Genomic DNA, 27,438 nt, shown 5'->3' with positions numbered 1-27,438 from the left:
GGATTCAAATATACAGGGTCTCAAAATGACTTATTTTTTTTTCAATTCTAGATATCAGGAGCCACTAATTTACCTCGTAACTCCCGAAGTTTTGAAAATTGAGTTTTTTGCTTCGGCTCTATCTATTCTCAAAAGATTGCTCTATAAATGAGTCAAAGTTTCAAGTCTCTATTGCAACTTGTTTGAAATATACAGGGTCTCAAAAATGACATATTTTTTTTTCAATTCTAGATATCAGGAGCCACTAATTTAGCTCATAGCTTCCGAAATTTTGAAAATTGAGTTTTTTGTTTCATCTCTATATATTCTCGAAAGATTTCTCTATAAATGAGTCAAAGTTTCAAGTTTCTACTGCAATTTGTTTGAAATATACAGGATCTCAAAAATGACTTATTTTTTTTCAATTCTAGATATCAGGAGCCACTAATTTACCTCGTAGCTCCCGAAATTTTGAAAATTGAGTTTTTTGCTTCTTCTTCTTCTATTCTCAAAAGATTGCTCTATAAATGAGTAAAAGTTTCAAATTTCTACTGCAACTGGATTCAAATATACAGGGTCTCAAAAATGACTTATTTTTTTTCAATTCTAGATATCAGGAGCCACTAATTTACTTCGTAGCTCCCGAAATTTTGAAAATTGAGTTTTTTGCTTCGGCTCTATCTATTCTCGAAAGATTGCTCTATAAATGAGTCAAAGTTTCAAATTTCTACTGCAACTGGATTCAAATATACAGGGTCTCAAAATGACTTATTTTTTTTTTTCAATTCTAGATATCAGGAGCCACTAATTTACCTCGTAACTCCCGAAGTTTTGAAAATTGAGTTTTTTGCTTCGGCTCTATCTATTCTCAAAAGATTGCTCTATAAATGAGTCAAAGTTTCAAGTCTCTATTGCAACTTGTTTGAAATATACAGGGTCTCAAAAATGACATATTTTTTTTTCAATTCTAGATATCAGGAGCCACTAATTTAGCTCATAGCTTCCGAAATTTTGAAAATTGAGTTTTTTGTTTCATCTCTATATATTCTCGAAAGATTTCTCTATAAATGAGTCAAAGTTTCAAGTTTCTACTGCAATTTGTTTGAAATATACAGGATCTCAAAAATGACTTATTTTTTTTCAATTCTAGATATCAGGAGCCAATAATTTACCTCGTAGCTCCCGAAATTTTGAAAATTGAGTTTTTTGCTTCTTCTTCTTCTATTCTCAAAAGATTGCTCTATAAATGAGTAAAAGTTTCAAATTTCTACTGCAACTGGATTCAAATATACAGGGTCTCAAAAATGACTTATTTTTTTTCAATTCTAGATATCAGGAGCCACTAATTTACCTCGTAGCTCCCGAAATTTTGAAAATTGAGTTTTTTGCTTCTTCTTCTTCTATTCTCAAAAGATTGCTCTATAAATGAGTAAAAGTTTCAAATTTCTACTGCAACTGGATTCAAATATACAGGGTCTCAAAAATGACTTATTTTTTTTCAATTCTAGATATCAGGAGCCACTAATTTACCTCGTAGCTCCCGAAATTTTGAAAATTGAGTTTTTTGCTTCTTCTTCTTCTATTCTCAAAAGATTGCTCTATAAATGAGTAAAAGTTTCAAATTTCTACTGCAACTGGATTCAAATATACAGGGTCTCAAAAATGACTTATTTTTTTTCAATTCTAGATATCAGGAGCCACTAATTTACTTCGTAGCTCCCGAAATTTTGAAAATTGAGTTTTTTGCTTCGGCTCTATCTATTCTCGAAAGATTGCTCTATAAATGAGTCAAAGTTTCAAATTTCTACTGCAACTGGATTCAAATATACAGGGTCTCAAAATGACTTATTTTTTTTTCAATTCTAGATATCAGGAGCCACTAATTTACCTCGTAACTCCCGAAGTTTTGAAAATTGAGTTTTTTGCTTCGGCTCTATCTATTCTCAAAAGATTGCTCTATAAATGAGTCAAAGTTTCAAGTCTCTATTGCAACTTGTTTGAAATATACAGGGTCTCAAAAATGACATATTTTTTTTTCAATTCTAGATATCAGGAGCCACTAATTTAGCTCATAGCTTCCGAAATTTTGAAAATTGAGTTTTTTGTTTCATCTCTATATATTCTCGAAAGATTTCTCTATAAATGAGTCAAAGTTTCAAGTTTCTACTGCAATTTGTTTGAAATATACAGGATCTCAAAAATGACTTATTTTTTTTCAATTCTAGATATCAGGAGCCACTAATTTACCTCGTAGCTCCCGAAATTTTGAAAATTGAGTTTTTTGCTTCTTCTTCTTCTATTCTCAAAAGATTGCTCTATAAATGAGTAAAAGTTTCAAATTTCTACTGCAACTGGATTCAAATATACAGGGTCTCAAAATGACTTATTTTTTTTTCAATTCTAGATATCAGGAGCCACTAATTTAGCTCGTAGCTCCCGAAATTTTGAAAATTGAGTTTTTTGCTTCTTCTTCTTCTATTCTCGAAAGATTGCTTTATAAATTGGTCAAAGTTTCAAGTTTCTACTACAATTGGTTTAAAATATACAGGGCCTTGAAAGTGACTTTCATTTATTTTTAAACAATAACATCAACCTCTAATTTAGCTCATAGCTCCTAAAATTTTGAGGATAGTGTTTTGCGCTTCGGCTCTATCTAGTCTTAAAAAGTTGCTCTACAAACGGGGCAAAGTTTCAAATTCCTACTGCAACTGGTTTGAAATATACAGGGCCTTAAAAATGTGTCTTATTTTTTTTAATGAATAAATAAAAAAATATTTTTTGTATCGGATGAAAATAGTGATTTAAATAAAAATTAACTCACTCGAGGTTTATCGTTATGCGTATCCGTCCAATATCTGTGGAATTTAACGATATTAGGATGCTCTAATTGGGTGAGATTTTCGAAAATCAACTGGATCTTTTCCTCTTGATTTTTGAAATTTTTCCTTTCGGAAAATTGCACTTCGTTCCATACTACTTCGACGCCTTCCTCCGTATCCATAGCTAAATAGGCGCTATCTATACCGGGAACATCTCTTTGCTCGACCTTTATAGAATAAAAAATAAATTAATAAATAACATTAACGTGTTAACGCGCTGTATAATTTTAAACGACAAGTCATTAAATTCATCCTTTCTATTCAATAAAATCATTTAGACTTAATGAGCGATTGCAGAAGACTTTCTATTTACTTTTTAATATCAAAAATACAACAGAAACATTCACAAAGTGAAACTGCATCCAACGAAAAGATTTTACCCGACTTTCAATATCCATTATCAATTTTTATAGCGTGTATTTCAAAGAATATTATGAAATCTCTGTGTTTTTATACTAAAATCGAAAAAAAAAAAACTTTAGTTTCGATCACAGAACATTATACGATATATTAGAACATTTTACGATGTTTCCAAACGTTTTAAACAATTTTTGTCAACATTTTTTGGACATACGCAACTTTTTGAATCATTGTAGAACTTATCGGCCACCCCCCGTATGCTTTGGAACATAATGAAACGTCACGGAATATTTTACGATGTATTGAAACGTTTTGGAATGTGCCTGTTTATATTTCTGCACATACTCAAGTTTTTAGAATCATTGTAGAGCTTTTAGAATAACCCTCGTATGTTCTAGAACATAATAAAACGTCACAGAGCATTCCAAGATGTATTAGAACATTTTACGATGTTCCAAAACGTTCTAAAAAGTTTTTGATTCGACATTTTTTGGACATACGTAACTTTTTGAATCATTGTAGAACTTATCGACCACCTCCCGTATGCTTTGGAACATAATGAAACGTCACGGAATATTTCACGATGTATTCGAACATTTTACGATGTTCCGAAACGCTTAAAAAGTTTTTGTTAACGTTTTTTGGACATACGTAACTTTTTTAATCATTGTAGAACTTATCGACCACCTCCCGTATGTTTTGGAACATAAGGAAACGTCACATAATATTCCACGATGTATTGGAACGTTTTATCATGTTTCAAAATCTTTTGGAACGTGTTTGTTTGCATTTTTGAACAAACTAAGTTTTTGAATCATTGTAGAACTTTTCGACTGACTCTAGTGTGATTAAGAACATTATAGAACGATCACGGAACAATATACGATGTTTCAGAACATATTAAAATGTCGCGAGAATGTTCTTTTTTGTTCTAGATGTTGTTCAAAACATCCTAAATCATTCTCGATGTTCTAGAACATTATAAAACTTCATGGAACAATCTACGACGTTTTGAAACATTGCAGATTATCACGAAAATGTTCTTAACTGTTCTAGATCTATTGAAAACGTTCTAATTTGTTCTAGATCTATTGAAAACGTTCTAATTTGTTCTAGATGTTGTTCAAAACATTCTAAATCTACTCTCGATGTTCTAGAACATTATAAAACTTCATGGAACAATCTACGACGTTTTGAAACATTGCAGAGTCTTACGAAAATGTTCTTTACTGTTTTAGATTTATTAAAAACGTTCTAATTTGTTCTAGACAATTTATAGAACGTTCTAAATCACTCTGGATGTTCTAGAACATTCCAAAGCTTCATAGAACAATCTACGAATGTTTTGAGAGATTTCAAATAATTTTTGAGTATGTTCTTGGATATTTTGGAGTGAACCGACTAAATTTCGAAATGTTCAAACCTATAGCAATGAAAAAAAAAAAAGATTTTGAACGTTTTCATTTATTTTTGCTTCAATGTAAAGGTCGCGCTTAGAAAAATTCAAGGTCTTGCCTGCTCGGCCGGTTATTCGCGCAATTGATCCTTATGACCGATATAAAATATTGCAGCCCGGCGTCTGTTACGGCACGAAAACGAAAAATATTTTTTTGGATAAGGGCCAATGAACGACGATGCCTCGTTAGTTTATTTCGACTGCATAAATTTATTAATCGAGCGATTTCAAATGGAAACTAAATAATAAAATATTTGTCCCGCTCTGTATCAGTTAGAAGCGTAAGTACATCCACTATAGTATATACAAAATATTGAAAATATATTCCGGGATGATTGGAATAAGAAAATAATCAGGAATATCCCAAAGAAACGGATTTATGAGTTATAGTATGAACAAAACAAAAGAAATTTTGAAAAAAAAACATTCTATCAGAAAAAAAATTCTACAGAGCATATTTTCGAAAATATAAAGTTTATATTCTAGAAGGGTCTTCCTGAAAGACCAACGAATAAAGAAAAAAATCGGGAATATCCCAAAGAAACAGATTTCTGAGATATAGTATGAACAAAACAAAAGGAATTTTGAAAAAAAAAACATTCTATCAGAAAAAAAATTCTACAGAGCATATTTTCGAAAATATAAAGTCTATATTGTAGAAGGGTCTTCCTGAAAGACCAACGAATAAAGAAAAAAATCGGGAATATCCCAAAGAAACAGATTTCTGAGATATAGTATGAACAAAACAAAAGGAATTTTGAAAAAAAAAACATTCTATCAGAAAAAAAATTCTACAGAGCATATTTTCGAAAATATAGAGTCTATATTGTAGAAGGGTCTTCCTGAAAGACCAACGAATAAAGAAAAAAATCGGGAATATCCCAAAGAAACAGATTTCTGAGATATAGTATGAACAAAACAAAAGGAATTTTGAAAAAAAAACATTCTATCAGAAAAAAAATTCTACCGAGCATATTTTCGAAAATATCGAGCCTATATTGTAGAAGGGTCTTCCTGAAAGACCAACGAATAAAGAAAAAAATCGGGAATATCCCAAAGAAACAGATTTCTGAGATATAGTATGAACAAAACAAAAGGAATTTTGAAAAAAAAAACATTCTATCAGAAAAAAAATTCTACAGAGCATATTTTCGAAAATATAAAGTCTATATTGTAGAAGGGTCTTCCTGAAAGACCAACGAATAAAGAAAAAAATCGGGAATATCCCAAAGAAACAGATTTCTGAGATATAGTATGAACAAAACAAAAGGAATTTTGAAAAAAAAAACATTCTATCAGAAAAAAAATTCTACAGAGCATATTTTCGAAAATATCGAGCCTATATTGTAGAAGGGTCTTCCTGAAAGACCAACGAATAAAGAAAAAAATCGGGAATATCCCAAAGAAACAGATTTCTGAGATATAGTATGAACAAAACAAAAGGAATTTTGAAAAAAAAAACATTCTATCAGAAAAAAAATTCTACAGAGCATATTTTCGAAAATATAGAGTCTATATTGTAGAAGGGTCTTCCTGAAAGACCAACGAATAAAGAAAAAAATCGGGAATATCCCAAAGAAACAGATTTCTGAGATATAGTATGAACAAAACAAAAGGAATTTTGAAAAAAAAAACATTCTATCAGAAAAAAAATTCTACAGAGCATATTTTCGAAAATATCGAGCCTATATTGTAGAAGGGTCTTCCTGAAAGACTAGCGAATAAAGAAAAAAATCGGGAATATCCCAAAGAAATAGATTTCTGAGATATAGTATGAACAAAACAAAAGGAATTTTGAAAAAAAAACATTCTATCAGAAAAAAAATTCTACAGAGCATATTTTCGAAAATATAGAGTCTATATTGTAGAAGGGTCTTCCTGAAAGACCAACGAATAAAGAAAAAAATCGGGAATATCCCAAAGAAACAGATTTCTGAGATATAGTATGAACAAAACAAAAGGAATTTTGAAAAAAAAACATTCTATCAGAAAAAAAATTCTACCGAGCATATTTTCGAAAATATCGAGCCTATATTGTAGAAGGGTCTTCCTGAAAGACCAACGAATAAAGAAAAAAATCGGGAATATCCCAAAGAAACAGATTTCTGAGATATAGTATGAACAAAACAAAAGGAATTTTGAAAAAAAAAACATTCTATCAGAAAAAAAATTCTACAGAGCATATTTTCGAAAATATCGAGCCTATATTGTAGAAGGGTCTTCCTGAAAGACCAACGAATAAAGAAAAAAATCGGGAATATCCCAAAGAAACAGATTTCTGAGATATAGTATGAACAAAACAAAAGGAATTTTGAAAAAAAAAACATTCTATCAGAAAAAAAATTCTACAGAGCATATTTTCGAAAATATCGAGCCTATATTGTAGAAGGGTCTTCCTGAAAGACTAACGAATAAAGAAAAAAATCGGGAATATCCCAAAGAAACAGATTTCTGAGATATAGTATGAACAAAACAAAAGGAATTTTGAAAAAAAAACATTCTATCAGAAAAAAAATTCTACAGAGCATATTTTCGAAAATATCGAGCCTATATTGTAGAAGGGTCTTCCTGAAAGACCAACGAATAAAGAAAAAAATCGGGAATATCCCAAAGAAACAGATTTCTGAGATATAGTATGAACAAAACAAAAGGAATTTTGAAAAAAAAAACATTCTATCAGAAAAAAAATTCTACAGAGCATATTTTCGAAAATATCGAGCCTATATTGTAGAAGGGTCTTCCTGAAAGACTAACGAATAAAGAAAAAAATCGGGAATATCCCAAAGAAACAGATTTCTGAGATATAGTATGAACAAAACAAAAGGAATTTTGAAAAAAAAACATTCTATCAGAAAAAAAATTCTACAGAGCATATTTTCGAAAATATCGAGCCTATATTGTAGAAGGGTCTTCCTGAAAGACCAACGAATAAAGAAAAAAATCGGGAATATCCCAAAGAAACAGATTTCTGAGATATAGTATGAACAAAACAAAAGGAATTTTGAAAAAAAAAACATTCTATCAGAAAAAAAATTCTACAGAGCATATTTTCGAAAATATCGAGCCTATATTGTAGAAGGGTCTTCCTGAAAGACTAACGAATAAAGAAAAAAATCGGGAATATCCCAAAGAAACAGATTTCTGAGATATAGTATGAACAAAACAAAAGGAATTTTGAAAAAAAAACATTCTATCAGAAAAAAAATTCTACAGAGCATATTTTCGAAAATATCGAGCCTATATTGTAGAAGGGTCTTCCTGAAAGACCAACGAATAAAGAAAAAAATCGGGAATATCCCAAAGAAACAGATTTCTGAGATATAGTATGAACAAAACAAAAGGAATTTTGAAAAAAAAAACATTCTATCAGAAAAAAAATTCTACAGAGCATATTTTCGAAAATATCGAGCCTATATTGTAGAAGGGTCTTCCTGAAAGACTAGCGAATAAAGAAAAAAATCGGGAATATCCCAAAGAAATAGATTTCTGAGATATAGTATGAACAAAACAAAAGGAATTTTGAAAAAAAAAACATTCTATCAGAAAAAAAATTCTACAGAGCATATTTTCGAAAATATAGAGTCTATATTGTAGAAGGGTCTTCCTGAAAGACCAACGAATAAAGAAAAAAATCGGGAATATCCCAAAGAAACAGATTTCTGAGATATAGTGTGAACAATATAAAAAAAAATTCAAAAAAACTTTGCATTGTACAAAAAATGGTACAGAACGTATTTTCGAAAATATCGAGCACAAACTTTGACAAAAATAATCCAGATGAATCAAATGAAGAATAAAAAAATTGAAAAAGACTGAAAATAGAGGAATTTTTAAAATACGTAGCTTCAAAAACCGAGGTCAACATCAACATCTATACACACAAAAGTATCTCATTATTAGAAATCCCATAAAAAATTTTTTCCAATAATTTCATCGACGTAATTTTAAAAATATTTCCATTTTCGATCGGCGCCGCTCCGTTGGCGACAACATAATACGCGCCTGATTAACTGCGTAACGAAATTCATTTTCTATTATCAGTTAATTATAGTTATACAACCAGATAGCACGTTCATCTCAAGGTAACGCCTAACAAATATTTTTCCAAATTTATTACGCGCCAATAAATTCGTTTATCTGCACAAATCGCTCGCCCTATACGAAAACACACTTCGACTGGAAAATAGAAGAAGAAAAAGAAGAAGAAACGAAAAATATTTCGCAATTTATTCTATTTTAGCGAAGGTATGTCGTGCTGGGGTGAATGCACTTAAAGAGATATGACTCACGAGATAGAGATTTTTGGAAAGAGGTTAATACGAATGCGTGGTTACGACTCGGTTTGGTAGATACATTTTTACTATCTACTAATTTATTCAAACAATTCATAGAGAAAGTACTAGAATCATTTTTATAAAAATTAATTGTATGAAATTTTGATTTTCTTCTTATACATTTACGTAAAATTCATAATAAATTTTTTATCTTGACGATGTTTTTATTACTACAACAAAAATTGATGATCTTTTCGTATAATTTTTTTATTTTTATGATTATATTGATGTAACTAGAAGATTTTTTGAAAAAATTAAAGTTTTAATCTGTGGTAGTTAATGTCTGTACCATCATTTACTTAAACCTCGTTTAAATGCATTTATATAAATGGTTAGTTGGCAATCTAGACGGGTTGCTCTGTTGAAACTTTATATAAATTACAGACTGAAATATTTCTCTATGCGTTTTAGAAATTTAATTCGAAAGAATTTTTTGAAATTATGCTGTATGGGGCGTCATAACTAAATGTTATTTGGAAATTCCTATAGACCACATTTTCGAAAATATCAAGCTTATATTCTAAAAAAGTATTCTTAAAGGATCAATTTACTAAGAAAAAAAACGAGGAATACTCGAAACGAAAGAATTTCTGAGATACAGTGTGTGCAAGTGAAACAAAATGTAAAAAAAACCTTCTATTATACAAAAAATCCTACAGACCATATTTTCCAAAATATAGAGCTCATATTCTAGAAAAGTATTCTTGAAGGATCAATTTACTAAGAAAAAAATCGAAACGAAAGAATTTCTGAGATACAGTGTGTGCAAGTAAAACAAAATGTCAAAAAAACCTTCTATTATATAAAAAATCCTACTGACCTTATTTTCCAAAATATAGAGCTCATATTATAGAAAAGTATTCTTGAAGGATCAATTTTCTAAGAAAAAAACCAAGAATACTCGAAACGAAAGAATTTCTGAGATACAGTGTGTGTAAGTAAAACAAAATGTCAAAAAAACCTTCAATTATACAAAAAATCCTACAGACCTTATTTTCCAAAATATAGAGCTCATATTCTAGAAAAGTATTCTTGAAGGATCAATGTACTAAGAAAAAAATCAAGAATACTCGAAACGAAAAAATTTCTGAGATACAGTGTGTGTAAGTAAAACAAAATGTTAATAAAACCTTCTATTATACAAAATATTCTACAGACCATATTTTCGAAAATATAGATCTCATATTATAGAAAAGTATTCCTGAAGGATCAATTTACCAAGAAAAAAACCAAGAATACTCGAAACAAAAGAATTTCTGAGATACAGTGTGTGTAAGTAAAACAAAATGTCAATAAAACCTTCTATTATATAAAAAATCCTAAAGACCTTATTTTCCAAAATATAGAGCTCATATTCTAGAAAAGTATTATTGAAGGATCAATTTACTAAGAAAAAAACCAAGAATACTCGAAACGAAAGAATTTCTGAGATAAAGTATGAGCAAGTAAAACAAAATGTCAAAAAAACCTTCTATTATATAAAAAATCCTACTGACCTTATTTTCCAAAATATAGAGCTCATATTCTAGAAAAGTATTCTTGAAGGATCAATGTACTAAGAAAAAAATCAAGAATACTCGAAACGAAAAAATTTCTGAGATACAGTGTGTGTAAGTAAAACAAAATGTTAATAAAACCTTCTATTATACAAAATATTCTACAGACCATATTTTCCAAAATATAGAGCTCATATTCTAGAAAAGTATTCTTGAAGGATCAATTTACTAAGAAAAAAATCGAAACGAAAGAATTTCTGAGATACAGTGTGTGCAAGTAAAACAAAATGTCAAAAAAACCTTCTATTATATAAAAAATCCTACTGACCTTATTTTCCAAAATATAGAGCTCATATTATAGAAAAGTATTCTTGAAGGATCAATTTTCTAAGAAAAAAACCAAGAATACTCGAAACGAAAGAATTTCTGAGATACAGTGTGTGTAAGTAAAACAAAATGTCAAAAAAACCTTCAATTATACAAAAAATCCTACAGACCTTATTTTCCAAAATATAAAGCTCATATTCTAGAAAAGTATTCTTGAAGGATCAATGTACTAAGAAAAAAATCAAGAATACTCGAAACGAAAAAATTTCTGAGATACAGTGTGTGTAAGTAAAACAAAATGTTAATAAAACCTTCTATTATACAAAATATTCTACAGACCATATTTTCGAAAATATAGATCTCATATTATAGAAAAGTATTCCTGAAGGATCAATTTACCAAGAAAAAAACCAAGAATACTCGAAACAAAAGAATTTCTGAGATACAGTGTGTGTAAGTAAAACAAAATGTCAAAAAAACCTTCAATTATACAAAAAATCCTACAGACCTTATTTTCCAAAATATAAAGCTCATATTCTAGAAAAGTATTCTTGAAGGATCAATGTACTAAGAAAAAAATCAAGAATACTCGAAACGAAAAAATTTCTGAGATACAGTGTGTGTAAGTAAAACAAAATGTTAATAAAACCTTCTATTATACAAAATATTCTACAGACCATATTTTCGAAAATATAGATCTCATATTATAGAAAAGTATTCCTGAAGGATCAATTTACCAAGAAAAAAACCAAGAATACTCGAAACAAAAGAATTTCTGAGATACAGTGTGTGTAAGTAAAACAAAATGTCAATAAAACCTTCTATTATATAAAAAATCCTAAAGACCTTATTTTCCAAAATATAGAGCTCATATTCTAGAAAAGTATTATTGAAGGATCAATTTACTAAGAAAAAAACCAAGAATACTCGAAACGAAAGAATTTCTGAGATAAAGTATGAGCAAGTAAAACAAAATGTCAAAAAAACCTTCTATTATATAAAAAATCCTACAGACCATATTTTCGAAAAAATCAAACTCATATTCTAGGAAACTATTCCCGAAGGATCACTTAACAAAGATAAAAAATCAAAAGTTCCAAATATCAATGAATTTCTGAGATATAATATAAACAATAAGAAAAATATATATTTCCACATTTACATACTATAATTTCTCAAAAAACATTTTGTACTCGTATACATTCCAAATTAAATACTCTCCCTGTATACATATTATATTCAGCTTTCGAACTGTTTCATTACCAAAAAAATTCGATAAGAATACAATACAAACCTCATTTTATCAAAAACAAACATCGATACGTCGATAAATATATTTAAAACAAAACAAACAATTTTTAAATAAGAATCCCAGTAGATTTTGAAAGTTAACAAGGCCACGATTTTTTGAGCATTGACCTTGAAAGCCTTGGAAAATTAATACTCTATTTATTAGAATCGAAAACGACGAATATCAAAACAAAATTATGTTTTATAAAAAGACGACAAACAAAAAACGGTAAATTGATATTTCCACAGGGTATTTCGCAAATAATTTTACTGGCCAATTTGAAACTACGAATGTTTCATTATATAAATCATTGAGAGCAATTTTTCAATTTAATCCACGTCCTCTTTATATACATAAAAAACATTCAAATTTTCCTTTTCGAAATGATATAATAGAGCACAATACGAGGGATAATCGAAAAATATACAACCGTATACAAAATTTATAATTTACATTCCTGAAAACGGTAATAGATGGCGCGCGGAAGAGCTATCGTCATTCATAAGTCACGTACGTCATATATGACCAGCCGTTTCGTGTGTCCTACGTCACAAACGTCAATTAAAACATAGAACAAATGACAGACGACAAATAACAGTTGACGCATGTCATTTATGACGTTAGTGATGCCGAAAGTCGTCCGGTGGTTGTGTTTTGAACCCAGTTTCGGCTTCGTCGTGCTTCTTCAGTACTGAATAGAATATTATTTACGTTGTAATCGTTTTAACCTGAATTTAAAAAGGGCGGACGTGATTTATCGAAATCGAAAAATAAAAATGTCTGATAAGAAAAACGCGTCGATGATTTTGTTTGTAAACAAATTATTTTTCACGAATAAACTGAAAATAAGGCGGTATAAAACGGCGCGGAAGTTTCTGGAATTATCTAGAACATTGTTGTCGTTGATTATATACAGGGTGTTGACTTTTGTTGTAACACATCTAAGTCTAATCTATAAAAATCGTTTAATTGACGTTTTTTTTTTGATATGATGAAAATGTTGTTTATATTTGGTTTTTCGAAATTATAAGATCGAACTTTGAAATTTTTTTATCGCTTGTATATCTACGAAATTTTGCTGACAAGATTACTTTTTATTTTTTCCTGTATAAATTGATCTCTTGTTAATATTATTCTAAATTATGAGCTTGATATTTCCGAAAATGTGGTCTGTAGGATTTTTTAAGGAATGGAAGGTTTTTTTTGAATTTTTTTTTATCTTATTCACACTATATCTCAAAAATCTCTTAATTCTATATATTCTTGATTTTTTTCTTTATTCATTGATCTTTTAGAAAGATTATTCTAGAATATGAGTTCGATATTTTTGGAAATGTGGCCTGTAGGAATTATTTAACAAAACAAGGTTTTTTTAGAAAGTTTTTTAACATTGTTCACACTATATCTCAGAAATCCCTTTCTTCTTAATATTCTTGATTTTTTTCTTTATTCATTGATCTTTTAGGAACACTATTCTAGAATATGAGCTCGATATTTTTAGAAATGTGGTCTGTAGGAATTTTTAGACAATTGAAAGTTTTTTTAGAAAGTTTTTTAACATTGTTGACACTATATCTCAGAAATCCCTTTCTTCTTGATATCCTTGATTTTTTTCTTTATTCATTGATCTTTTAGGAAGACTATTCTAGAATATGTGCTCGAAATTTTTGGATATGTGGTCTGTAGGAATTTTTTAACAAAACAAGTTTTTTTTGGAAAGTTTTATAACTTTATTCACACTATATCTCAAAAATCCCTTTCTTCTTGATATTCTTGACTTTTTTCTTTATTCATTGATCTTTTAGGAAGACTATTCTAGAATATGAGCTCGATATTTTTAGAAATGTAGTCTGTAGGAATTTTTAGACAATAGAAGGTTTTTTTAGAACGTTTTTTAACATTGTTCACACTATATCTCAGAAATCTCTTAATTCTCTATATTTTTGATTTTTTTCTATATTCATTGATCTTTTAGGAAAACTATTCTAGAATATGAGCTCGATATTTTTAGAAATGTAGTCTGTAGGAATTTTTAAACAATAGAAGGTTTTTTAGAAAGTTTTTTAACATTGTTCACACTATATCTCAGAAATCTCTTAATTCTCTATATTTTTGATTTTTTTCTATATTCATTGATCTTTTAGGAAGACTATTCTAGAATATGAGCTTAATATTTTTAGAAATGTGGTCTGTAGGAATTTTTAAACAAAAGAAGGTTTTTTTGGGAAGTTTTTTAATATTGTTCACACTATATCTCAGAAATCCCTTTCTTCTCGATATTCTTGATTTTTTTCTTTATTCATTGATCTTTTAGGAAGACTATTCTAGAATATGAGCTCGATATTTTTAGAAATGTAGTCTGTAGGAATTTTTAGACAATAGAAGGTTTTTAAGAAAGTTCTTTAACATTGTTCACACTATATCTCAGAAATCTCTTACTTCCCTATATTTTTGATTTTTTTCTATATTCATTGATCTTTTAGGAAGACTATTCTAGAATATGAGCTTAATATTTTTAGAAATGTGGTCTGTAGGAATTTTTAAACAATAGAAGGTTTTTTTAGAAAGTTTTTTAACATTGTTGACACTATATCTCAGAAATCCCTTTCTTCTCGATATTCTTGATTTTTTTCTTTATTCATTTATCTTTTAGGAAGACTATTCTAGAATATGAGCTCGATATTTTTGGAAACGTGGTCTATAAAAATTTTTAAACAATAGAAGGTTTCTTTGAAAGTTTATTCTAAAATTTTTTACGCATTGTTAACATTGTATCTCATAAACTGCATTCTTCATTATTTCCTTCATAAACTGACCACATATTTAAAACAACAAATATTCAAATCTATAAATACTCGATTCCAAATGATTTATTACTCATCTTGGTATACGAAATTCATCAGACAATGCCATAGACAGAGACCCACTTTTTTTTTCACTCTAAACTAACCGTTACAATTATTATAAATCGAAATACGCTAGACCGTTACACAAATCTGCAAACACCGGCAACGTGGTCCTCATTAACATCATCGACAAGTGCAACGACCTTGAAACCGCCAATATAACCTTGAAAACAATAAAACAATCAAAACCTCATCGCTACTCGATTTTATCGATCAAATTCTTGTCATAATCAATTCGTTTAGAATACGAAGCACTTTCGCCCGATCGAAAGCAATAAAAACAAGGTTGATGTTCATAAAACGCGGCCCGATTAACGAATGGACTATAACAAATTGTACTTCCGGTCAAAAATCGATATTTTCGAAATTCGAAATAATTTTTTTTTGAAGATACGGAAGATTTTGGCAAAAAAAATTGTGTAGATATATTGAAACAAACATGACGCAACTCCTCGAAGGATAAAAATAAAATTTAACAGACTTAATGCGCGTCAAGTTTAATATTTAATGTTAGAGATGGGATTCGAGATATCTAATCAAACTTATGACGATGAGTTTTTTGAAAAAAATCATTTCGATAGAAAAACTACGAAACGAGAAAAATGTTTGATGTTATGAAGTTTTTTAATGTGTTTTTAGAAATGTGATGCAGCAGTGATTAATGGAAATGAATAATGGGTATTAGAATTAGTAATATTTATTTTTAAAAGCAGTTTACTCTTCAAAATTCGATACCGTGAAATTTAAACGAACCTGTACATTAGAAAACTGAACATATCGAGTTAATATAAACAAGAGATGTTTTATAATGATTGTTTTACGTGGTAAAAAATCAGCAGTGGTCTAACGTGTGGTATTTTCGAGATACAGGGAGCTAAATTGCATTAAACAAAAAAATTTCCTTAAGAAAACTATGTTGAACTTTATCAGCTTGTATCTCGTGAAAAAATCGATGAAATATGATCAAAATTTCTCAGTTCTAAAAGAAATTAATCTTCTTTCGATAGTTCAAATATACAAATGTATAGGGTTAAGGATACAGGATAAATAATTAGAAAAAGGATCACAATATTTTCATAATTATAAGCAATAAAAGACTGACTAAATCGAGTTGATATTATGAAAAAGTGTTTTGAAATCATTAATTCACAAGGGAAAAAAATCAGCAGTGGTCTAACGTGTGGTATTTTCGAGATACAGAGAGTCAAATTGCATAAAACAAAAAATTTTCGTAAGAAAACTATGTTGAACTTTATCAGCTTGTATCTCGTGAAAAAATCCATGAAATATGATCAAAATTTCTCATTTCTAAAAGAAATTAATCTTCTTTCGATAGTTCAAATATACAAATGTATAGGATTAAGGATACAGGATAAATAATTAGAAAAAGGATCACAATATTTTCATAATTATAAGCAATAAAAGACTGACTAAATCGAGTTGATATTATGAAAAAGTGTTTTGGAATCATTAATTCACAAGGGAAAAAAATCAGCAATAGTCTAACGTGTGGTATTTTCGAGATACAGGGAGCTAAATTGCATTAAACAAAAAAATTTCCTTAAGAAAACTATGTTGAACTTTATCAGCTTGTATCTCGTGAAAAAATCGATGAAATGTGATCAAAATTTCTCGATTTTAAAAGAAATTAATCTTTTTTCTATAGTTCAAATATACAAATGTATAGGATTAAGGATACAGGATAAATTATTAGAAAAAGGATCACAATATTTTCATAATTATAAGCAATAAAAGACTGACTAAATCGAGTTGATATTATGAAAAAGTGTTTTGAAACGATTAAATCACGATTGAAAACAATCAGTAATAGTCTAACGTGTGGTATTTTCGAGATACAGGGAGCTAAATTGCATAAAATAAAAAAATTTCCTTAAGAAAACTATGTTGAACTTTATCAGCTTGTATCTCGTGAAAAAATCGATGAAATGTGATCAAAATTTCTCGATTTTAAAAGAAATTAATCTTCTTTCTATAGTTCAAATACACAAATGTATAGGATTAAGGATACAGGATAAATTATTAGAAAAAGGATCACAATATTTTCATAATTATAAGCAATAAAAGACTGACTAAATCGAGTTGATATTATGAAAAAGTGTTTTGAAACGATTAAATCACGATTGAAAACAATCAGTAATAGTCTAACGTGTGGTATTTTCGAGATACAGGGAGCTAAATTGCATTAAACAAAAAAATTTCCTTAAGAAAACTATGTTGAACTTTATCAGCTTGTATCTCGTGAAAAAATCGATGAAATGTGATCAAAATTTCTCGATTTTAAAAGAAATTAATCTTCTTTCTATAGTTCAAATATACAAATGTATAGGATTAAGGATACAGGATAAATAATTAGAAAAAGGATCACAATATTTTCATAATTATAAGCAATAAAAGACTGACTAAATCGAGTTGATATTATGAAAAAGTGTTTTGAAATCATTAATTCACAAGGGAAAAAAATCAGCAGTGGTCTAACGTGTGGTATTTTCGAGATACAGGGAGCTAAATTGCATTAAACAAAAAAATTTCCTTAAGAAAACTATGTTGAACTTTATCAGCTTGTATCTCGTGAAAAATCGATGAAATATTACTAAAGTTTACAGAAAAACATTTTAATATAACAGAAAAAGCAATTCCGCCATAACCGACACAAATTAGATCACGAAACCGTCGACCTTGTTACACATAAGAAAACCCTTCTGACATTATTCCAAATTAAAAAACATCACAACCAAAAACGTGTCAATCAATTACTTTTTATAAACAATATTTACGTTAAAAAATCAAATTTTCAATATATCTAACATAATATCCATAGTTTTAATTCGAAACAGATATTTCTACGAGGGTAATACGATTAATTAAATCACCATTAAAAATATTTTCTCGTACGTCGTAAAACGAATTCTTTAGGGTCGCTCAACTCGATTAACATCTAAATAATGTAAATTAACGATAGATCATCTCCATTGAGACTCAATACAAAAAACTATCGACATTTAATTCGCTATAAGTAAAAACCGGTTGCCGTATAAATATATATACTGGTATAAAAGGTCATAGTTCTTGTGAATATCTAAAAATAACTGGAAACAAGAAACGAAAAGTTTTCTATAAAGGCAACTAATCTAATTAGATTACGAAAAATAATTAATAAAATCATCCATATGGTTAAACAACACGGTAAATATTAACACAAAAAGAAAATTTGGTATGTAACACTTAAAACTTATCGTTTTTGTTTTAATAACATTACAAAAATAAATAATTTTTGAATTTTTGTTAAAAATCTGATGTAGTTTGATCAGATTTTCGTATTAATGTGAAAAAATACCGATGTTTTTATTATATATTATTACTGAAATAATAAAGAATGAAGAAAATATGTAGTTTAATTTTAAGAACCTATTTAACCACATTTAGATATAGTGTTTTCCCTGACCAGACAACAGTCGACGTAAAGAAAATCTCTATTGAAAATAGGCGTCAAAATCGATGTTCTACTAAGGGCATGCGAAGTGAGTCATGTTTTTACCAAAATGGTCGCCGGTATCAAACTAGTTAGGTTAGAGGTTAACAAAATATTTCCAACTTACCTCTTCGCGTCGTTTCAACCATCTACCGCAAGGACTTTCCTCTAAAATTTCGCTTTCATCTTCCGAATCCTCGCCACTCTCCCTCGGCGATTTATGTTCCTTATCCGTATTCATAAAATTACCCGACATTATTAACTCGATAAACAATCCCGATGTGTGTTTATAAACGGGTCAATATCACAGTGGTATTCCATAACATGTAATCACTTCAAATAGACACTAAACACTTTCGAACTGATATCCCGTGGGGTACTGTAGCAGTTGAACATTTTTCAGTAATAACCAAACTTTGCGCTTTACTAAATTGATTTATGTTTGTTTAAAACGTAAAGTGAGTTTGTTGATTAATTTAACGCATAGGGAATAATTACGTTACTTCGGAGCACAAATAAAATTAATACTAAACTGCTGTTTGATAAAAACTGTCCCTCTGCTGACTGCTCTCGACTTATTACCAATTGACAGACTTATTCGTTTGACTCATGCGCCATAATAAATAAAAAGTTATGCAACCCCCTTATTCCTTTTATTATATGTATATATTTATTTATATTTATTACTATTTGTGGTAATATAATTATATATTACGTATATTTATAGAGAAAATATACTATTAAACAACATCATTATTAATATTATTTTAAATATATACATTATTGAAACGTTATTTCGTTAGTTATGCTAGTTCGCAATAGATGTCGTCACTGTTTTTTTTATAAATTAAAGTATGATTTATATTAATAATATTTTTATCTATTGGAATATTTTATAAATAAATAACGTGATTGGTTGGAAATTCAAGATTGCTTTGAATTTAAATTCATCGTTCGTAAATAAATATAGATAAACGAAAATCTTAGAGGTAACATTAGATGAGGTATTGATAAAACTGATTTGTGCCAAAAAGACTAAAGAAAAATGGAAATTTCTCATAATAAAACGAATCAAAAAGGATAAAATCGTAAGAAAAATATTGAAAAATTAGTAATAGGAAAAAATTCTGTACGTGAATTGTAGCTTGAAAGAAAAACATAGATAAATAATACATGTAGAGGTTCAATTTTTTAAGACATGACATAAAGAGCAATCACTAATTATTTTAAAGAAAAATTGAAGGTAATGGGAAATTTTGAGAATCGAATAAGCAAAATAAATTGAAATAGTGAAAAAAATTAACAAAATAGTGGTATAGAGAATAAAAATTTGGTAAAAAAATTAGGTCAGCTATCTTTACAAATGAAAGCATAGAGAAATAGTAAATGTGGTGGTTCAATTCTCAGAGATGAGATACAGAACATTAATTCATTATTATATGAAAAAATTGAGCAAAATGAGAAAGTTTTGTTGATAAAAAAGAAAATAATCGTAAAATGATATTTAAAAAGTGGTTATAAAAAAAATTAGACGAAAACTGTATGTGAATTGTAACTTGAGAGAATAACATAGATAAATAAGATATGTAGAAGTTCAAAAATACATAGAAGTAAACATTAAATATTTTAAGGAAAAATACAAGGAAATGGGAAATTTTTAATATAAAAGAAGCAAAATAGGAGAAAATGGTAGGAGGAAATAAAAAAATAGTGGTATTGAGAATAAAAACTTGTAAAAAAATTACGTCAGCTGTCATTAGAAATAAAAGCATAGAGAAATAATACATGAAGAGGTTCAAATTCTCAAAAAGTGACAAGCAGAACATAGATTTATCATTTTATAAAGAAATCGAAAAAAAATTTTGAATAGAAACAAGGTAGACAAAAATAGTAACAAAAAATGAAGAAAATCTTGAAAGAAAATGAACTAATACTGAAAATAGACAATGTACAAAAGAAACATAGATAAATTAATTATATAAAGTGAAAGGGGTAGATAACTTTTAAAAAACTTGACGAAACTTTGAAAATAGCAAAAAAGAAGAAGAAAGACGTCAAAGTTGGAAAAAAAAATCGAAGAAATTTGACGAAATCGACGAAGAATGGAGAATTACAGGGCTGGAAACTCGAAAACGAAGTCAAAAAGTAGAAGAAAATTTGGAAAACTGTAGGAAATACTTAAAATAATAGAAAAAGGATATTGTTACAAGGATAATGAAGGTTATAGGAAGGAATAAAAAAAAACAAATAATTATACATTTATTCTGTTAATATTTTTTTCTTTCCACCTACGACTACCTCCTCCTCGAGCCCTCTACTCTCTTCATTCCTCTTCTTCTTTCTCTCGCTCCCTTCCTCATTTAATTCTTTTTTCTCTTTCTTCTTTTTTTTTCGTTTCACTGACAAACCGGAAGATTCGGAAACGTTTTCATCTTCTCCTTTTTCTAAATCATTATTTACGTCTTGTCGATCTTCTACAGCCACGTTTGGAGTTTTCCTCTTCTTTTTTCTTGTATTTTCGAATAAATCTGAAGAATCGACGACGTTTTTATCTTCTTCTTTTTCTAAATCATTATTTACGTCTTGTTGATCGTCTACAGTCACGTTTGGAGTTTTCTTCTTCGTTTTTTTTCTTTTTTTGGATAAATATGAAGAATCGACGACGTTTTCTCCTTCTTCTTTTTCTAGATCATTATTTAGATCTTGTTGAGCGTCTACAGCCACGTTTGGAGTTTTCCTCTTCTTTTTTCTTGTATTTTCGAATAAATCTGAAGGATCGGCGACGTTTTCATCTTCTTCTTTTTCTAAATCATTATTTACGTTTTGTTGATCGTCTACAGTCACGTTTGGAGTTTTCTTCTTCGTTTTTTTTCTTTTTTTGGATAAATCTGAAGAATCGACGATATTTTTTCCTTCTTCTTTTTCTAGATCATTATTTAGGTCTTGTTTATCGTCTACAGCCACGTTTGGAGTTTTCTTCTTCTTTTTTCTTGTGTTTTCGAATAAATCTGAATGACAGGCGACGTTCTTTTCTTCTTCATATTCTAAAACATTATTCAGATCTTGTCGATCTTTTACAGCCACGTTTGGAGCTTTCTTCTTCTTTTTTCCACGTTTCGCTTCGTTCGCGTACAAATTTCCTTCTTCTTTTTCAGCATTCGTGTCTTCTGGACTTTTTCCGTCAATTCTCTTCTTCTGTTTCTTATCCAAGAAACGTTCTTCATCTTCTTTTTTTCCCATTATTCCATTTTCGTCGTCAATTTCCCTTTCCATCTTCTTCTGTTTCTTCATTTTCCATTTATCGTTGGCTTCGACGTGTTTTTTGAAATTGAAAATCCTCGTATTGAAAAACGGATTTTCTTCGCCTTCGGCGAGCCTCTCGAAGACCGCCACGAAGAATCCGTTGGTGCAATCGTCCTCGGGCTTCGCGTACATACAGAACCTTCCCAAATCTCCGTAATCCTCCGAACCGAAATTTTTCCAATTTTCCCCGATTAATCCGCCGACCGGCACCAATTTGAAATTGTAATTCGTTTCCAAAACCTGCCGGACGACTTCTTCGTTTTCTTCCGGTAACAAAGAACAAGTGGAATACACCGCCCTTTTGACATCCGGAAATTTCGTCAGAGCGTGTCTGAGAATTTTTATTTGGAAGCCCGACAACCTCGCCAAACGAGAAGGAGAAATTTCCGTTTTCTCAGTACGATCGCACATACCTGAAAAAAAAAACACACCGGATAGGATATTACCGATTCACACTGTATATTCAAATAATATATCGCACTCGAATGAAAAATCGATACGTTTCAATGAAATTATCGATTAATCGGTTATTAAATGCCCCAAAAATGAGTCCCATACTTTTAACTTCACCCTGTATATCTAAAAATCTAAATTTGGAGCTAAATCGAATGAAAAATCGATATATTACGTTAAACTTCCCGATTACTCGAAAGGTATTGAAATACCCGATATAATCGAATGAAAAATCGATGAATTGTGTCGAACTTCTCCATCAATGATATACAGGGTTATGCAAAACAACCGAAACGGAATTTACCTGTTCCCGAACAACTGGGATCCACCAAAATATATTCGACGCCATTAAAATCCTCCGTGGTACAACTCAAAACGTCCTTATTGATAGTTTTAACGCAGGTAGCGCCGCAACTGGACACGATGGTTTTTAAAACTTCGAATCGTTTTTGATTCATCTCCGTAGCGTATACCGTCCCTTTATCGTTAATAACCGCCGCCAGATGCGTCGTTTTCATCCCCGGAGCCGCGCACATATCCAGAACGGTACTACCAGGAACAGGATTTAAAATTTGGACGGGTAAACAACTCGCCTGGAAAAAAATTTAATATTAAGGGACGAAGGGACAAAATGTAGGGTCGATTCGAATGGAACTTACTTTATCTTGAAGGATAATTGTACCGTTTTTATAAGCGGGATGTTTGTAGAATTCAGTGCCGGATGGAAAAACTAATAAATTAGATACGTGTATATCTATAACGAATTCGTCGTTATTTAGAGATTTAATTTTTTCTAAATAACCCTCGTAGTTAGATTTATCTAAATATTGACTTAAAATCCATCCTTCGTCTCGAAATCCTTCTATTGCTTCGTTTAAACTGCATTTTAACGTATTAACACGTACGTACCTCGGTTTTGTCTTATCTAAAAATGGTTTTTCTATCACTATTTATAAATAAGCCTCAAATTAGTCCCTACAAATCTCTATCATTATTCAAATCGATCAAACACCCAAAAACACGTACCCAATACTCTTAACTCACCCTGTATATATAAATATCTAAATTTAAAGCTAAATTGAACAAAAAATCTATGAATTTCTCGATATATCGAATAAACAAATAATCGGTTATTAAACACTATGATGAATTGTTTCGAAAATTAAAAATATAACCTCAAAATACAAAACTTTCCCTATAAGTGATTGTTCTGTCATTTGTAACTCGGCCTATGTCAATATGATTATACAGTTAAATATTTCAGAGTACACTAAGGTGTTTTATAACTTCGAATTGGTTATAAGAGATAAGAAAGAAGAGAAACATCAAAATTCTAACCAAAAAATATAAATACAATATGAATAGAAACGCAACATTATAATTAGTTTTTTTTTGGTTATTTATTTTAAATAAAACGAAAATAATTCAAATTATGAATAATTTATTTGATTTTTTGTTTTTTATCTTCAGTTTCTTCTTTAATAACGTTCCCATGTTCGTCATAATCAGGTTCTAAATAAGCGATATAAACGTAAACGGCAATTATCGAATTAACTGCGATAACACTGGTAAAAACGGACCACACCGTATTAGAAAACCCGACGATATCGAAATAGTAGGTCAGAGAGTATTTAGTACCGAAAAATGTGATAAACGGTACCGTGAACATTAAAAAACTGAAAAATAACAATTTGCCGATAGCTAGGGCCGCCAACCTCGTTTGCGGGGTCAAAAGAGGTCGATTATCCACACTGGTGTCGGCCATAATTCTGAAAATAAAAATTTACCTTTAAAATCGTTTTCTTTACTCCCGGAATCGCTTAAATGCGCTTTAAATATTTGTTCGTAAGCTCGGATTGTATTCTCGGGTCTACTTTGCCCTGGAAGGTGTTTTTTACCCCATAAAAGTTCCACTATCAAAATTTTTGCCAACCATGGATCAAATTTAATTTCTTTAATTAATAATTGGGATCGCTTTAATAAAATTTCGATTTCTTCGGATTTTTTAAAGAGGGTGGTTACTAGGGCGTATATAGCTTTTATATTCTAAAAAGTTGTCTGGAATTTACGGGGAAACTTTTATCAAATTGATACTCACGGGATGTTTTTTCTGTTTTTCGTAAACGATATTTTTAATACTTCCTATTCCTTCGCTTACTTCTTTAGCTACTTGAGCAGATACTTTATACAATCTGGGCACTTTTATTGAATGATTTCTCATAATTACCTTTTAAAATTGAGAACTTCACTTTAAATGAAAACCACATGACACAACAATGACAATTATGACATTTCTTTCCTCGTTTTATTTTTATAGCCTCGTTTATAACAATTTTCAACCACCACAATTATTTTTGTTTATTTATTTGATTCGAAGTCGTTCATATTGATTTAAATTAGATCTTATAACAATCAAATGATAATAATAATTAGTGTTTTCGTGGTTTATGTGATAAAAAGACTTTTTAGACTTTCAGTTTTCGAGTATAAATAAATTAATTTTTAGGTTTGTAAGATCTAGGACTGCTTCAGAATGGGTATGTGCTTTGTTCCAGACTGTAAACATTACAGTTCAAAGCATCCATGTAAGTTTTTTCGGTTCCCAAAAAACAAGACCGAGAGGAATAGATGGATTTCTCTCATAAGGTAAAAGAATGATAACATTAACTTTTCAAAGATTTATGTTTTAAATTTATTTATTTGATTTCAATATTCAGAAGAAGTTTAATATAAAATCACCAGAAAAAAGGTATGTATTTTGTTGCAGAAAGTCCATTAGTCTAATAAACCACTTTTTTTATGAAGTGAACTGCAAAAAACTTTGTGACCGAGCTACTACCAGGACCTTCAACTGAACCACTACCAGGGCCTTCAACCAAACTACTGCCAGGGTCTTCAAAACAAGATCATGAAGTGACTCAAATTTAACTTGATGCTTCACTACTGAGTCCATCATCTGCATTTCAAGATGCTAAGAATTACTTTTTGCGACAGCAGGTGGTTGAATTAACTGAGAAGCTGGAAAAGTTATCAACAAGGTTCAGCTATGAAATCGTGAAGAACAAAGGTGCTCATGTACTAATGTATACTGTTATTCCAACCAATGAGCTGTTCATGGTTCTTTTTGATCAACTGTTTATGACCTTAATGAAGCTAAGACTTCTTTCACTTTCCCTACTGCTTTTATGAATTTTAAAAATTGTAGGATAATTTTGGATTGCACCAAAATTTATTCAGCAATTCCAGCAAGCATAGAAATCCAGAGATTGACCTACAGTTCATACAAACACTGAAACACACGAAAAATGTTTGTAGGTGTTGCACCAAACGGTGTAATCACCTTTGTTGTGGCTGGAGATTTGATATTAGCAGATAAAGGTTTCTTGATTAAGGAACTTCTCCCTGCAGAAGTATCATTATATATACCTCCATTTTTAATTAACAACACCACATTTTACAGAATCCCAAGTATATGAAACTCAGGAAATTGCAAAGGCTAGAATTCATGTAGAATGGGCCATCAGGAGAATAAAGTGTATTTTGTTCCATCATATTATATATCACAAATTTCAATTATCTTTCAACTGTGTGCAGCCCTCACAAACTTGCAATATCCTCCAATTAAAGAAGTTGAGGAGTATTATTAGTAGGATCTATACTGTAGGTTATGCCGTTTAATATGAACTGAATTGATTAACCGTACGGAATTGAGCCAAAATACATAGACATATTATAATTTTGAGTTTTAAATATTTTTTATTGTAGCAATATATTTCCTTATTCGACTTTTTTTGTAAAAAGTTTGGAAATTTTTATTTAAAAAATGTATATTTAAATTTTACTTAATTTATAAATGACTTGATCTGATACAATCCACAATTTTCATAAAGTAAACAAATACAATTTGATTTCTTGTCAGTCTTTATACAGTCTTCAAATAAATTATTAAGCCACAAGCAGTGTTTTGGTTTATTTTACAAGTTTTTTGTACAGAAAAAAAATCACTCAACTATAGTACATTCAATACAGCAATTTAAAATAGCTAAAGTTTGTTTCAAAAATCTTTATTGACAAAATGGCATTGTACATTTATATTAAAAAATATAATTTCCTGATATCCTCAACAACAAAAATTTGCATGAAGTGGCTTTACAGTCTAAAATAAATAGTAAAGATTTTTCCAACCGTATACTCTATCTGCTAACATTGTAGAATAACCTAAAATCACATTGAAAAACATGTCAAAAATTTTTATTCAATTGTCTAACAACTTTGGTAAGTTTTGTTCTATATAGAAATTTTCCAAGAATGAAATGTTTTCTTTTCATGAATCGTCAATTTCTACAATTGTCACAACAGTTTCCTTAAAGGTATAAATACATAAGTAACATTTTTTCTTTTTTAAAATATGTATAGCTCCTTGAATTTGGTGATAATAATTGTGACTTGTATTTAAGATCAAGTTACCCTCATCGTCATAAAAAACTATATATTTATTAAAATTCCTCAATTTTTCTGATAACTTATCGTTTCTGAAAGAATATGGGCATTTCACTTCTACAATGGCTTCTTCTTCATCAATTATTCCATCAGGGCTAGCACCAAGAAGTCCTGATTTTGTTAGCCATACTCCAGTTGGCAAACATTTAAATTATAAATCTGCTTCAAATGATCATCTTTCAAAAAGTCTTTGGAAGAAATTATTTCTTCAATTATCGAAAATCCATTTTCCAGCAAATTTATTGATTCCTCCTTCAATAGCCAGGTAAAACCAACAGTATTTCCAAAGCTGTGTAGCCCTTCCTTTATAATTTTGTTGTGTCATCTATAAAAGTACTGATGCTGGAAAGTTTTAGGACATGTTTAAAAGCCATTATTTTCTAACAACAAAAGGATCTGTGAAAAAAAAACACACAAAAAGGTACTGCAAAAATAAAACGGATATAACCTCAACAAGTTTTAAAGCAGAATTAATATGTTAAATTAACTCACCTAGTGAAAAACTAATAAAAACCTCTTAAATTGTACGTTCCTTCAACAATTCAACTGAAAAGTCTTATTTTATCACATAAACCAGGAAAACACTAAATGAAATCGGTATAAGCTCCGCCCGTCTATGTGACGTCAGACTTAAGCTGTCTATTAAAGTTTACTAATACTAAAA

General features: G+C 29.6%; 2 protein-coding genes and 2 long non-coding RNA genes across 4 annotated transcripts in view; 1 reads left to right on the top strand and 3 right to left on the bottom strand.

Annotated features, from left to right (window-relative positions):
• The window catches only part of LOC130899123 (nuclear receptor-binding protein homolog), a 39,898-nt gene extending 20,790 nt beyond the window's left edge, over nucleotides 1-19,108 (bottom strand). Inside the window, exons 1-2 of the mRNA XM_057808900.1 lie at nucleotides 18,646-19,108; nucleotides 2,801-3,025 (exon numbers count right to left, since the gene is read on the bottom strand). Coding sequence (XP_057664883.1) covers nucleotides 2,801-3,025; nucleotides 18,646-18,774 — 354 coding nt within the window. The 5' untranslated portion in view covers nucleotides 18,775-19,108. The remainder of the gene's footprint in view (nucleotides 1-2,800; nucleotides 3,026-18,645) is intronic.
• A 1,655-nt stretch (nucleotides 19,109-20,763) lies between these two features.
• LOC130898699 (28S rRNA (cytosine-C(5))-methyltransferase) lies at nucleotides 20,764-24,552 on the bottom strand. The gene is made up of 5 exons (XM_057808162.1): nucleotides 24,373-24,552; nucleotides 24,062-24,320; nucleotides 22,934-23,199; nucleotides 22,579-22,867; nucleotides 20,764-22,234 (listed from the first exon to the last, which is right to left on the bottom strand). The coding sequence occupies exons 1-5, from the start codon at nucleotides 24,493-24,495 to the stop codon at nucleotides 20,778-20,780; spliced, it is 2,394 nt and encodes a 797-aa protein (XP_057664145.1). The 5' UTR covers nucleotides 24,496-24,552; the 3' UTR covers nucleotides 20,764-20,777.
• Nucleotides 24,553-24,583: 31 nt separating this feature from the next.
• Nucleotides 24,584-26,230, top strand: LOC130898697 (uncharacterized). The gene is made up of 2 exons (XR_009059922.1): nucleotides 24,584-25,023; nucleotides 25,080-26,230. It is a non-coding gene; the product is annotated as an uncharacterized LOC130898697 (long non-coding RNA).
• Nucleotides 26,231-26,322: 92 nt separating this feature from the next.
• On the bottom strand, nucleotides 26,323-27,406 carry LOC130898698 (uncharacterized). Its single transcript, XR_009059923.1, has 2 exons — nucleotides 27,267-27,406; nucleotides 26,323-27,170 (listed from the first exon to the last, which is right to left on the bottom strand). It is a non-coding gene; the product is annotated as an uncharacterized LOC130898698 (long non-coding RNA).
• Nucleotides 27,407-27,438: the final 32 nt, after the last annotated feature.

Source organism: Diorhabda carinulata, chromosome 10 (assembly GCF_026250575.1).
Source record: "Diorhabda carinulata isolate Delta chromosome 10, icDioCari1.1, whole genome shotgun sequence".
NCBI classification, from domain to species: Eukaryota; Metazoa; Arthropoda; class Insecta; order Coleoptera; family Chrysomelidae; genus Diorhabda; species Diorhabda carinulata.
This window is presented reverse-complemented; position numbering and strand designations above follow the sequence as displayed.